This window comes from Bombina bombina, chromosome 1 (assembly GCF_027579735.1).
Source record: "Bombina bombina isolate aBomBom1 chromosome 1, aBomBom1.pri, whole genome shotgun sequence".
NCBI lineage: Eukaryota > Metazoa > Chordata > Amphibia > Anura > Bombinatoridae > Bombina > Bombina bombina.
In genome coordinates, this window is record NC_069499.1 from 1,510,995,591 (window position 1) to 1,511,011,042 (window position 15,452).

A 15,452-nucleotide genomic window follows, 5' to 3' on the forward strand; every position below is an offset into this window, starting at 1 on the left:
TGCTGCCTTGCAATGTGAGCCTCCTTATCTGTTGTTCCATTCTGATAAGGCTGTCCTACGTACTAAGTTAGGTTTTCTTCCTACGGTCGTGTCAGACCGCAACATCAATTAAGAGATTGTGGTTCTTTCCTTGTGTCCCAATCCTCCTCCTTCGAAGGAACGTTTGCTTCATAATTTGGATGTGGTTTGCGCCTTGAAGTTCTATCTAAGGATTTTAGACAAACCTCTGCTTTGTTTGTTGTCTATTCCGGGAAGCGTACGGGTTAGAGGGTCTCTTCGACTTCCTTATCTTTTTGGTTAAGGAGTGTTATCCGCTTAGCTTATGAGACAGCGGGACATAAACCTCCTAAAAGGATTACGGCTCATTCTACTAGAGCAGTGGCCTCTGGATCAAATTTGTAAGGCGGCTACCTGGTCCTCCTTACATACTACTTCTAAATTTTACAAGTTTGATGTTTATGCTTTGGCTGAAGCAGCTTTCGGGAGAGAGATTTTGCAGGGTGTGGTGCCCTCAGATTAGGGTCCGCCTCTCTTTTTGTTCCTCCATTCAGTGTCCTCTAGAGCTTGGGTATAGTTTTTCCAACAGTAAGGAATGATGGCGTGGACTCTCCTTATATTAAGAAGAAAAACATAAATTATACTTACCAGATAATTTTATTTCCTTTTGTATAAGGAGAGTCCATGGGGGTTCTCTGATGGGCGGCCCTCTAAATTATGTTTTTCTTCTGGCACCATTTATACCCTGATATGTCTCCTACTGTTCCTTGTTCCCTCGGCAGAATGACTCGGGGATAGGGGAAGTGGGAGAGGTATTTAAAGGGACACTAAACCCAAACATTTTCTTTCATGATTCAGATAGAGAATACAATTTTAAACAACATTCCAATTTTATTCTATTATTTAATTTTCTTCATTATTTAGCTATCCTTTGTTAAATAAATAGCAATGTATATGGGTGAGCCAATCACACGAGGCATCTATGGGCAGCAACCAATCAGCAGCTACTGAGCATATCTAGATATGCTTTTCAGCAAAGTATGAAGAAGAGAATGAAGCAAATTAGATAATAGAAGTAAATTATAAAGTTGTTTAAAATTACATGCTCTTTCTAAATCATGAAATAAAAAATGTGGGTTTCATGTCCCTTTAAGTTTAAGCCTTTGGCTGGGGTGTCTTTGCCTCCTCCTGGTGGCTAGGTTCAGTATTTCCCAACAGTAAGGAATGATGCCATGGACTCCCCTTATACAGAAGGAAATTAAATTATCTGGTTAGCATCATTTGTGTTTTGTATCATGAAAGTTTAATTATGGCTTTGATGTTGACAATGTTGTGCATGAATGTAAAAGAACAAACAGTTACTATGTAAATTAATTGGAAACAAATGTATTTTGATGCTAGATTTTAAAGAGATATATGTGATTCAGGCAGAACTTTCAAATGTAATTCTAGTTTTGCTTTGTTCCAGTGGTTTTCTGAGTTGATGGGATACCTAGGTAGGCATCTGACGCACTACATGGCAGGAAATAGTGCTGCCATCTAGTGCTCTTGCAAATGGCTAACATTCTTGCAAAAGTCCTGCCATATAGTGCGCCAGACACGTGCACACCCCTGACCTTATGTCCCTGCTTTTCAAAAAAGATATCAGGAGAGCAAACAAAATGTGATAATGGAAGTAAATTAGAAATTGTCTAAAATTGCATGCTCTGAGTCATGAAAGAAAAATGTGAGTTTTGTGTCTTTTTAAGTTGTCTCTCTAATGTGATAAAGCAGGGGGATTCCCAGTATCAGCATTTGGTTATCTCCTAACAAAACATTTTTGAGCTGCTGCAGATAACGATCCCCATTAACGTCGCACCTCTTGTGATTTCAGCTACGCAGGACCACATCGAACAAGCAAGATCATGCGGTTTGTGGATAAAATAACCAAGTCAAAATATTTTCAGAAAGCAACCGAGACTGAATTCATCAAGAAAAAGATAGAAGAAGTCTCCAATACACCTCTGCTGCTAACCGTGGAGGTGCAGGAGTGCAGAGGAACCCTTACAATTAACATTCCACCTCCTCCTACAGATAGGATATGGTAAATATATATGGCGTTCATCAATGCTCCATTATACAATAGCATTTTATTATTGCACTATTGCTTGTATATAAGTGTGTGTTTATCCCCTGCAGAAGCATTAAACACATAGCTAAAGTCAGTAGTGCACGATTGGGAGCTAGCTGAAAACATCTGATGACAAAAGTATGTGGCCACCAATAACCAGCTAGCTCCCAGTAGTGTAGGATACATACATATTTTTTTTTCCAATAAAGAATACTAAGTCAATTTTGAATAACATGCTCTGTTTGAATCATGCAAGTTTAATTTTGACTTTCCTATCCCTTTTTAAACATTTAAAATATTCAAAGCATCAACATATGTCAATATATTGTAATAATAGGGGGCGATGTGTCTCCCATAGGATATAATGGGGAGCGCCACGTCAGCAAAACATCACTGTCATCGCCACTTGTCGGCACTTTCTGCATTTGGGGGGTGGGAGCATATTTTAATTGTTCCTACACAGCGCAGACAGTGCGCTCACTGAAACCAAACACGATTTCTGTGTAGGAAACTTCAAATAACGCCCTGTGTGACCTAACTGTAAACTACACCTACACCACCTGCGTCACACTGTAAAGTCTCGCCACTGAAAAGGTGGCTAGACAAACATGACTGACTCCCTACTTGTAACCTGTACTTCAGAGATTGAAATATATAGCACTGCTGGCAATGTATCCCTATCAAAGTACAGGTTACTCCCCCTAGAAAGCCCAGCTAACTCCCGCAGAACGCCTACATCAGTGTAATATCTGCAGTCTAATGAACTAACAAAGTATACAAAAAAAAGCCTCCCTATGATATTTCGCTACATTTATATCCAATGTTAAAATGATAGGCATTGTCATGTATAATGCATATTATTTTAAGTATTGTATATAATGTTCATTTTATTATTTTTAACATAAATATATCATTAAAATTATATATTTGTGCTTAAAAACATAATTTATACTTACCTGATAAATTATTTTCTTTCCTGGCATGGAGGGTCCACGAATCCATTCAATTACTAGTGGGAATTCAACTCCTGGCCACCAGGTGGAGGCAAAGAACACCCCAGCAAAACTTTAAGTATCCTCCTACTACCCACAATCCCCAGTCATTCAGCCGAGGAATTATGGAAAGAGAAGAAGACACAAAGGGTATAGAGGTGCTTGAGGTTTAGAAAAATTACAAAAAGCTGTCTTAAAAATAAGGGCAGGTCGTGGACCATGCCAGGAAAGAACAGAATTTATCAGGTAAGTATAAAATATGTTTTCTTTCCAACGGCTTGGAGAGTCCACAAATCCATTCAATTACTAGTGGGAACCAATACCAAAGCTAGAGTCCACAGAATGGAAGGGAGAGATACACAAGACAGGCAAACTTAAACAGAAAGCACCACTGCTTGAAGAACTTTCCTCCCAAAAGAAGCCTCAGCTGAGGCAAAAACATCAAAGATGTAAAATGTATGCAATGATGACCAAGTGGCCACCTTGCATATCTGTTCCATAGAAGCATAATTTTTAAAGGCCCAAGAGGAAGCGACAGCCCTAGTGGAGTGAGCCGTCATTTTCTCTGGAGGCTGCTGTCCGCTGTCTCATAAGCAAATCGAATAACTCAACCAGAAGGAGAGAGTAGAAGAAGTGGCCTTCTGACCCCTTCGTTCACCTGAAAAGACAATAAAAAGAGCAGAAGATTGAGGAAAATATTTTGTAGCCTGTAAATAGAACCTTAAAGCACACACAACATCCAGATTGTGCAAAAACCGATCCTTCTTAGAGGAAGGATTAGGACAAATGAAGGAACAGCCATTCTTGGTTAATATTGCATTCCGAGACCACCTTAGGTAGAAATCCTAATTTAGTATGGAGAACCGCCTTATCTGCATGAAGTATAAGAATCACACTGTAGAGCCGAAACTCCGACTCTACGGGCAGAGGAAACTGCCAGCAGAAACAAAACTTTCCAGGACAATAACTTGATATCAAACTAATGCATAGGCTCAAATGTAGCCTGCTGCAGAACTTTAAAAAACAGATTAAGACTCAGAGGAGGAGCAATTGACCTAAACACAGGCCTGATTCTAACCACAGTCTGGACAAAAGATTGCAGATGCTTCTGCAGAAGAATCGACAGAGCTGAAATCTGACCCTTTAGGGTACTGACTGATAAACCCTTCTCCAGGGCCCCTCCTGAAGAAAGGACAGAATACAGGGAATTCTCCACCTGACTCCAAAGAAAAAACCCTATATCTGCACCAGATGAAGGATATATTCCATACCTTATAATAAGTCTTGCGAGTAACAGGCTTACGAGCCTGAATTATAGTCTCAATAACTTTCACAGAAAAAACTCGTCTTGACAAGACTAAGCGTTCAATCTCCAAGCATTTAACTTCAGAGAGATTAAGTTTGGATGGAGGAAGGGACCTGAAGTAGAAGATCCTTCCTCAAAGGCAATTTTCACAGGGAAAATGACGACATCCTCACTAGGTGGCTGCAAACCAAGTTCTGCAAGACCATGCTGGAGCTATTAGAATCACTGAAGCCTGCTCCTGTTGGATATTAGCTATCACACCGAGGAAGGAGGGCAACCGGATAAATTAGACCAAATCCCATGGCACTGCCAGGGCAACTACCAGAGCTGCTTAGGGATCTCTTGATCTTTGCTCTGTATCTTGGAAGCTTGGCGTTTAGGACAAGATGCCATCAGATCCAGCTCCAAAACTCACTACTTTAGGGTTAACATCGAGAAAACTTCTGGATGGAGAGGCCCATTCCCCTGGATGAAACGTCTGCCTGCTCAGATAATTCCGCTTCCCAGTTGTCCACCCCTGGGGATATGAATGGTAGAGAGATGACAATTGTGAGACTCTGCCCACTGAAGGAATGCGAGTCACTGCCTTCATAGCTAACAAGCTCCAAGTTCCTCCTTGGTGGTTGATATACGCCACCGAAGTGATGTCCGATTGAAATCTGATAACTGGACTAAAACTCGGTTGAGGCCAAGCTGATAGAGCATTTAGAATTGCTCTCAATTCTAGGATATTTATAGGGAGGGCAGACTCCTTCTGAGTCCAAAGTTCCTGAACTCCTTAGGCTGGGGAGCAGGTTTTGGGGTCCCTAACAGGCTGGCATCAGTGGTCACACAAGTGTCCCAAAGAAGGTTTTAGGGAAACAAGTGCCCTAAAACAAATGGTCCTGGGAGATCCACCAAGACAGACATCCTTGTCTGAAAGTCTAAACCTATCCTCTGAGAGAGATCTGAGTGGGTTCCATTGATTTGAGCATACATAACTGTAGAGGTCTCAAATGGAAGCAAGCAAACAGAATAATGTCCATGGATGCCACCATGAGACCAATTACTTCCATGCATACAGCCACTGATGGACGAACAGAGGACTGAAGAGGGACAGGGCCTCCAGAAGCTGGAATTTCTACCTCAGAAAACATACCCTGGTACTTGGCACCTAGGAACTTTTCCTAGATTCACCATTCCACCCATGAGAGCGAGAATAGCTAACAGAGAATCTGTATGGGATCTTGCTAACTGAAAAGATGGCGCCTGGGACCAAGATATCGTCCCAGGTAAGGAGTCCCCGCAATCCCTAGAGATCTGGCCACAGCCAAAAGAGCCCTAGAACCTTCGTAAAGATTCGAAGAGCAGTGGCGAAGCCGAAAGGAAGGGCTACAAATTGGAAATGTTGATCCAACAAAGCGAACCTCAGAAACTTGAAATGTTCCCTGTGGATAGGCACATGAAGATACGCATCCTTTAGGGGTTCTATAGTGGTCATAAACTGGACACCTCTGGTACTAGATGGAAAATAGAAAACGAATAGGTCTCCATTTTGAAGGACAGGACCTTGAAAACTTGTTGAGAGACTTTAAGTCTAGAATGGGGTCGAAACGTCCCTCCTCTTTGGGAACTACAAAAAGATTTGAAAAAAAAAAACCCTGACCCCTGTTCTGCGAGAGGAACTTGGATAATCACTACCAGAGAGGACTAAATCCCTAAGCCAGTTTAAGAAGGTCCTGATAATCCTGATAATAGGAATCTGTCCCTCGGGGGACAAGACTTGAATCCTATCCTGTATCGCCTGTTAGACTGCATCCACTGCCCAAAGATCTAGGAAACGTCGGGGGGGAATCCAAGCCTGCTGAAAAAAGGAAAGCCTTGCCCCCTACCTGATCCAGAGACTGGATCGGTGGACACGGCTCTTCATGCTGACTCAAGCTGAAGGTTTTCTGGGATTGCTTACCCTTGTTCCAGGGCTGGCTAGCTCTCCAAGAGAGTCTTGGGCTTGCTCAGATCTAGAAGTCGAGGAAGATCTCGTGTCCTTTGAAGATACGAAAGGAACGTAAAATTAGAAGTCTGATGACCCTTGGGTCTATTCTTATCCTGTAGGTAAAAAAACTCCCTTTCCACCAGTAACAGTGGAAATGAAACTCTGCCAGACCAGGATCATAATAAAGTCTTACCCTTAAAAGGTAGAGACAGAAGCTTGGATTTACAAGTCTGCAAGCCAAGGCTTAACCAAAGGGCTTTGCGGGGCTTGTATCGCAAAACTAGAAATCTTGGGCTCTCAGCCTAACAATTTGCATACTGACATTAGAAATAAAAGTATTAGCAGACTTTAGAGGTCTTGATCCTACCCTGGATCTCCTCAATAGTAGTCTCCTCTGAAATTCAATAAGATAAAGAGTCACACTAATAAGAAGGCTGCACCAGCAACTTTCGCGAATACTAGCAAAGCTGGTTGCCACTGCAAACCCGATGGAGAAAACTTCTTTCTTAAATAACCCTCCAGTTTCTTATCCATAGGGTCTCTAAAAGAGGAACTATCCTCAAGAGGAACTAGTAGTTCTCCTGGCTAAGGTTAGATATAGCGCCCTCTACTCTAGGAACGGTGCGCCACAGATCTCGCACCTGAATCCAGCCACAGGAAACATCTTTTTAAACACAGGAGATGGGTTAAAAGGAACACCTGGCTTCTCCCATTCTTGAGATATGTCAGGCATGCGATCTGGAACAGGAAAAGCCTCCACAGATTAAGGTTTTACATCAAAAACTCTATTCAGTTTATTATCCTTTTTAGGACCCCTCATGCAACAGGTTCAGAGTCATCAAAGTAGCTAAAAACCTCCTTCAAAAGTAAACGGAGATGCTCCAGTTTAAATCTAAAAATTAACCTTCTCAGAATCTATTGTACTAGGAACTGCAGATTCTGAAATCAGAGATCTCGCCCTCAGAAGCTGCAGAGGAAAGGATCCTCGCTAGATAACTGAGAAAGAATAACCAAATCAGTCTTGGCGGAATCAGAACCCATAGAAATGTTCTTAGATTTCTTCTTCCTTTTACCAGAACTAGGTCAAGCACTTAGGGCAGCAGAAACTGGCAGAAGCGCAACTGTTCAGCAAAATCTTTAGGGCAAACAAACACTCCAGAGACTGAGAGGAACCGCAGGGCACTGCAAGTGAATCTGTCAAAGACTGGGACATATTAGCAGAAGGCTAAGACAACCCCTGAACAGCATTATCCTGAGAAAAAGAAGGCGCAGATAAGGAATCCTTATCCTTAGATAATAAAACCTTATTAAGGCAAGGGGGAACAAAACCGGCACCTCTACACCCCAGCCATGCTGGGAGAACATCACCCAACCGGTAACTAGGAATCCAATTCACACCAGCAGATAAATCCTGTTCAAATGCAGATCCTAGAAAGCTGCAAACATCAGAGAGAATTGACAGGAAGGAAAAACGATTTGAATGCCAGAAAATCCGTCTGTCTCCTTGAAAATCCGGGTTTCAAATAGCCGGCTAGAACGAACTGTTTCAGCACTCAGGAAGTAACAGAGTGTCACATGATCACAAATTCAAAAGTAAGGTGCAGTCCAACAACTTTCTTAAAGAGATATTACCCAAACTAAATAAAAGGTAAACTTGTGCAAAGAAATCAAAAAATAAAAAAAAAACTTCACATGACAGAACAGTGCCCTGAACTGCTGCCCAATAAATCCCCAACTTTTAAAAGGGATATTCAGTCCCATAAGGAGGCACCTTGTTCTTTAAGTATCCTTCTTTTTTTTTCAAAACAAGGAACTCTTAAGTGCTGCATCCTTCTCACCTAGAAGGTAAAAGCACTTATCTGTGGGTCCGCTGTAGGGCAGGTACAGCAAACAGGTGTGACAGAATCCTCACTGACATAGACCTATAGATAAAAAAAAAAAAAGAGTAACCAACCCTGGGTTTTCTATATAGGGGTAGCAAAAATGTTGGAAGGTAAGCAAAGACCACCTCACTGTCTTCCAACTGCTAAAAGCCACCATTACTCTTACTAAAGAGAATTACATAGACACAGCATAACCCCAATCCTTGCTTGCAGGGAAAATTACCCAATAAAGGATTAACAACTTGATTTCTTCAGACACCTTCGCACATTACCTGCAATGTTACACAGGCAAAGAATGACTGGGGGATGTTGTGTGGTAGTGGGAGTATACTTGAAGCTTTGCTGAGGTGTTTGCCTCCACCTGAGTGGCCAGGAGTTGAATTCTACTAGTAATTGAATGGATTTGTGGACTCCATGCCATTGGAAAGAAATAATAAAGTAAAATATAAAAAATATCTACATTTTAAATTACAAAAATCTTGAAAGAATCCACAGACACCAATTTTATAAACCAAACTTAGGAGTTTATTGTAGTGGGGTACAAACAAATGCAATGTTTCGGAGCAATCATGCATAGAGTTCACAGGAGTGCACTGAATCTTTATATGGAAATACTTAACCCTTCACACACTTATAATAGCTCCTAATAGTATTAGCGCCACCTGCTGACATCATACCATAGTACATTCTATACAAACAAACTGCTTAGATTTCTATACCATCCCCTTATTATCAACTCATTCTAATGTGCAAACCTATAACAAATATAAAATACCTATACTAGACAATAGCCTTAAAGAATCACAGCAAAATCCAACTCCCTATTTAGGCCTACCGGTACCATAGTATTAAGTTTATGGATCCAAAAGGATTCCTTTTGTTTCAATAGTTGTTCCCTATTGCCCCCTCTGCATAATTTACCTATGCCATCAATGATTTGCCACCTAAGTTGGCTTATGCTGTGCCCAGCTTCTAAAAAGTGACTGGATACTGCAGCATTTCGGTCTCCACAACGAATATTAGACCTGTGTTGACTCATCCTATCTCTCACCTTCCTGGTGGTCTCCCCCAAGTAAATTCTAGAACAGGGACACTTTATTAGGTAGACGACATAGGATGAGTCACACGTATAATGTTCCCTAATCCTAAACTTTCTACCTGTTTAAGGATGCAGAAAATCTTTACCTTTAATTACTGCATTGCAGCTGGCACATCCCAAACAAGGGGAAGTGCATGTGTTTTTTAGATGTTATATATGTTTGACTCTGTACTTTCCTAGATCCCACAATCACTCTTTACTAACATATCCTTTAAATTAGTTACCCTCCTGTAGGCCATCATAGGGAGATCTTTAAAGGCTCTGATGTCAGGATTACAATCCCTCAGAATGTTCCATTGGTTTGTATATGATCCTAGAGATCCTTACTGTAGGGGTTATGTTGAGTGACACAGACTATGCGCTGTGACTTTTTTTCTTTTCTATTTGGTACTTCTCTAGAACCCTTCTTCTCTCTTCACCATAGAGCCCGCGGATATCCTCTATCCTCAAACTTCATAGCCATTTCTATCTACCTCGTTCCGCTAAAGAATTATTAGTTACTATTCTTTTAACTCTCAGCTCTGCTGCGTTGGAAGAGAATTCTTTAGCGATCAGGGTGATAACTATCATACGCTAATAATGTGTTTCTGTCAGTTGGTTTCCTATGAATATCTACATTTAACAAACCCTTTGCATTCCTGTATATTATAGTATCTAAAAATACAATACTTTCCTCACTGAAGGAAACGGTAAATTTCACTCCATTAACTGCATTGTTAAGCTGTTCTACAAAACAGAGAAGGGTGTCAATGTCACCCCACCATACGCCAAACACATCATCTATGAAGCGCCACCAGGCTGCTCCATAAAGTTTAAATAGTACATTTTCATATACAGCCTTCTCTTCAATTTGTCCCATGAATAGGTTGGCATATGATGGGGTGACATTGGAGCCCATTGCTGTTCCCTTTATCTGTTCATACCAGTCATCTGCAAAAAGAAAATAATTATGATATAGCACAATTCTCATCGATTCCTCTTTTAAAACATTTCAAATTACAGTACTTAAAATAATATGCATTATACATGACAATGCTCAATTTAACATTAGATATAAATGCAATGCTACACTAAACTATTAACCTATTACAAGCCCTAACCCCCGCACACTACACTAATAACCCCAAATCTGCCATAACCTAAAGACCTAACCACCCCCCTAACCTATTAACCCCTAATCCGCCACAATCTCCCAACGCAAACTACCCATACTTTAACATAAACACCCCCTAAGTTACAAAAAAAAAGCAAACACTAAATTTACAAAAAAATAACTAAACCTAACATTACAGGGGGGAAAAACCAACACTACCCAAAAAAATAAAACAAACAACAAAAACACAGTTATGCCTATACTAAAACTAAGGCCCTCTTTAAAAAAACACCCTAAGCTAACACTAAATGTTACTGTAACATTAGCCCTTAGAAGGGCTTTTTGTAGTTACATAGTTCTTTTTCACATAAAAATACAGCCATATTCTACAATAAAAGTAAACCCCCCCACATTTTGTAAGGGCAGTGTTATAAAGAAGTTACAGCTCTTTAGCTGCCGCCAAGGTTAAGCGCACTAATCTAAAAACTAATCTAAATAAAAAAGATTGACCTGAAATTGGTAGGATCATTGCCCTAAAAGTGAACATAGCTTTTTTTAGGGGTGTGCTCAAATCAAAGCCCTATTCTAAAAAATTTAGAATATTTCACCAGCATCGCCACCCATTGCGATATATAGTAAAATGCCTCTCTGCGACGCTGTCCTTAAAGTGTAATGTTGGCACTTTTTAGTATTTCACCGGCATTCTTGACATTACGTCGGATCACTTTAAATATATCCCTGCCTCGCAGCACTTTCAATCATCGGGGGCCTTAGTGAGATTTCCTTTTTAAAGCAGGCCCTGCAGGCAGTTTCTAAGAACTGAAACAAATGGAGGAGCTAAATTTGTGATTTGTTATGTCATTTAAGGTACGGATTCCGAAAACCGCCATATTTGGAATTGAAAGCTCGGCCTAAGCTTGGCGAACGAGAGGTGACCTTGGCCCATGTTACTGAATGGATAGAGAAGAAATTAGAACAGGAATTCTTGGTAAGCCCATAATGATTGTCATTTTTATTTTACAATTTGTAACTGGAAGAAATGAATTTGTTCTCTGCTGCCCACAGCTGTGATACTTAGTTTCATTTTATGGTATTTCTGAGATGCTAATGATAAACTTGTTATAAATACGTATCGCCAGGGTTAGACAAATGGGGGTACTCAATTTCAATATTATCCAAAAATGTAATACAAACACAAATCTAAAACAGGACACCACCTGGCTACAATTTAAGCAAATATTTAGCTAAAATTACATTTATTTCATGTTTGTTGGACAAATTATCATGAAAATCGATTTTGATTTAGATTATGCAATTAGGTTTGTGCTTTGGATAGCTTTCGTAACATTTATAGTATAACAGAAAATGTTACAATATGGCAAAGTATTACACTGTCCCCCACTTGTAATGCCACCAGGCTTGAAAACTTTCTGTGGAGAGCACAAATATATCTCATTATACTGATTAATTCATCCTCCGTTTTCTTTGCATCCATCCGTTGTGTTCTATTCATTATATATTTTGCAGACCGTTTAAAAAGAAATTATTTTGCAGCTTTGATGAAAAATGTCTGTACTAATAAATAAATAAAACTCCCACCTTTTATTAATGTTCGCACAGCTTGTTTTTTACTTCTGAAAGAAAAAACATCCTCCATGCTGCATTATGTTTGTGTCAGTTGCTGTTAGAGTATACAAGAACATTTACTGGGTGACAAAACATAAGTGTTATTTTGCAAATAAAAGATTTACAGTGACTGAAAGGCTTGGCCTGTCACTCAATCATGTACAAACTTCAGGCTTTTAATGTTTTCGCATGCATAAATCTTAAAAAGAATGACATGGCTGCAAATTTAAACTGTGACTGCCATTTTATTAAGCCATCAGTCACGTTTTTTTTCCAAGGTAATATGATCTTAATTTAATAAAAAGTCACAAGAGAATTGTACATTTAATAAGGTTATATAAAAATAATAAAAAAATACACCTATCCAGGTCAGTCTTCTGGAGGGACATTTCCCAGAAGTACCTATTTTGTGAGACTTAGCGAGAGCGGTTGTCAGTATAAGTACCCATATTATGAAACTGTAAACACTGGTATAAGTACCCATGTTATGATTCTGTAAACACTGGTATCAGCATAAGTACCCATGTTATGATTCTGTAAACGCTGGTATCAGCATAAGTACCCATGGTATGAGTCTTTAAACACTGGTATCAGTATAAGTACCCATGTTATGATTCTGTAAACGCTGGTATCAGTATAAGTACCCATGTTATGATTCTGTAAACGCTGGTATCAGTATAAGTACACATCTTATGAGATTTGGAACACTGGTATCAGTATAAGTACCCATGTTATGATTCTGTAAACGCTGGTATCAGTATAAGTACCCATGTTATGATTCTGTAAACGCTGGTATCAGTATAAGTACACATCTTATGAGATTTGGAACACTGGTATCAGTATAAGTACCCATGTTATGATTCTGTAAACGCTGGTATCAGTATAAGTACCCATGTTATGATTCTGTAAACGCTGGTATCAGTATAAGTACACATCTTATGAGATTTGGAACACTGGTATCAGTATAAGTACCCATGTTATGATTCTGTAAACGCTGGTATCAGCATAAGTACCCATGGTATGAGTCTTTAAACACTGGTATCAGTATAAGTACCCATGTTATGATTCTGTAAACACTGGTATCCGTATAAGTACACATCTTATGAGATTTGGAACACTGGTATCAGTATAAGTACCCATGTTATGATTCTGTAAACGCTGGTATCAGTATAAGTACCCATGTTATGATTCTGTAAACGCTGGTATCAGTATAAGTACCCATGTTATGATTCTGTAAACACTGGTATCCGTATAAGTACACATCTTATGAGATTTGGAACACTGGTATCAGTATAAGTACCCATGTTATGATTCTGTAAACGCTGGTATCAGTATAAGTACCCATGTTATGATTCTGTAAACGCTGGTATCAGTATAAGTACACATCTTATGAGATTTGGAACACTGGTATCAGTATAAGTACCCATGTTATGATTCTGTAAACGCTGGTATCAGTATAAGTACCCATGTTATGAGTCTGTAAACACTGGTATCAGTATAAGTACACATCTTATGAGATTTGGAACACTGGTATCAGTACCCATCTTGTGAAACTGTGAGTGCCGGTATTTGTCTTAGCTTTGGGTGCCATTGTCTTGTAATTTAGAGGGGATGATGTTGGCAATAATGTCGAAATAATTTCCCGAACATTTTGAGATATGCAACATATTTGTTTCTTTGAGGCAATTAATGTACTTATTTAAAAAAAAAAATACTTTATAGAAACCTAAATAACAAGGAGAATACATCCAGAAAATATTCTTCTTCTTTAGTTGTAAAGCGCCAACAGATTCCGCAGAGCTGCCCATGGGTACAAGGATAAAAGTACAACTGAGAAACAATACAATAAAAGACAAAATTGTACAGACAAATACAGGGGGAATTGAGGGCCTTATTCCCGTGGGAACTTACAATATAGATATCCACTCAAAATGAACGAAACATAATCAAGAGTTTAAAAAAAAAAAAAAAAAGTCTTAAAATAATAAGCTTTAGATAAGTCAGTATGTTTGAAAAGAATGTGTGGAATGTGATTATGTAATTGGAAGCATGCGCACATTGAGGTAGCAAATCTCGATGAGGGGGCTAAATTACTACTCGCATTTATTAAAGTGGCCATGCAGATGCGCACCTGCACATTTAAGCATGCTTCTATGACATTTCCACAGGGTCATTTTTTATTAAATTACGGAAGGTTTTTGACTGCTCAGCTGTGCATATCTCTCTCTCCACTTTTACAAAAGTTTTTAATATGCACTTAAAATGGTGGAGACAAGCTGTGAAAAACTTTCCATAATTGAAGCAAAAATATCCCTGTAGACCAATGTTCCCTCTAATTTTACAGCTGTGTGGACCTGCTACTACTCTGAGCAAAGAAGAATTCACACGACCTGACAATTGGGCAGAAAGCATCAGTAGTAGTATAGTGTCTATAGAAAAGTTATAATCCATTTCCACATCTATACTACTAGTGTGTCCTTGCAGGTTTCCACATCTATACTACTAGTGTGTCCTTGCAGGTTTTCCACATCTATACTACTAGTGTGTCCTTGCAGGTTTCCCACATCTATACTACTAGTGTGTCCTTGCAGGTTAATCCACATCTATATCTACTAGTGTGTCCATGCAGGTAGTCCACATCTATACTACTAGTGTGGTCCTTGCAGGTAATCCACATCTATACTACTAGTGTGTCCTTGCAGGTAGTCCACATCTATACTACCAGTGTGTATTTGCAGGTAGTCCACATCTATACTACTAGTGTGTCCTTGCAGGTAATCCACATATATACTACTAGTGTGTCCTTTCAGGTAATCCACATCTATACTACTAGTGTGTCCTTGCAGGTAATCCATATCTATACCACTAGTGTGTCCTTGCAAGTTTCTACATCTATACCACTATGTGTTCCTTGCAGGTTTCCCACATCTATACTACTAGTGTGTCCTTGCAGGTAATCCACATCTATACTACTAGTGTGTCCTTGCAGGTAATCCACATCTATACTACTAGTGTGTCCTTGCAGGTTTCCACATCTATACCACTAGTGTGTCCTTGCAGGTAATCCACATCTATACTACTAGTGTGTCCTTGCAGGTAGTCCACATCTATACTACTAGTGTGTCCTTGCAGGTAATCCACATCTATACTACTAGTGTGTCCTTTCAGGTAATCCACATCTATACTACTAGTGTGTCCTTGCAGGCAATCCATATCTATACCACTAGTGTGTCCTTGCAAGTTTCCACATCTATACCACTAGTGTGTCCTTGCAGGTTTCCACATCTATACTACTAGTGTGTCCTTGCAGGTAATCCACATCTATACTACTAGTGTGTCCTTGCAGGTAATCCACATCTATACCACTAGTGTGT

General features: G+C 39.6%; 1 protein-coding gene across 1 annotated transcript in view; it reads left to right on the forward strand.

The window, feature by feature from the left end:
* The window catches only part of TEX2 (testis expressed 2), a 487,045-nt gene that overhangs the window by 461,390 nt on the left and 10,203 nt on the right, over window positions 1–15,452 (forward strand). Inside the window, exons 10-11 of the mRNA XM_053708096.1 lie at window positions 1,871–2,080; window positions 11,320–11,440. Of these exons, the coding sequence (XP_053564071.1) occupies window positions 1,871–2,080; window positions 11,320–11,440 (331 nt within the window). The remainder of the gene's footprint in view (window positions 1–1,870; window positions 2,081–11,319; window positions 11,441–15,452) is intronic.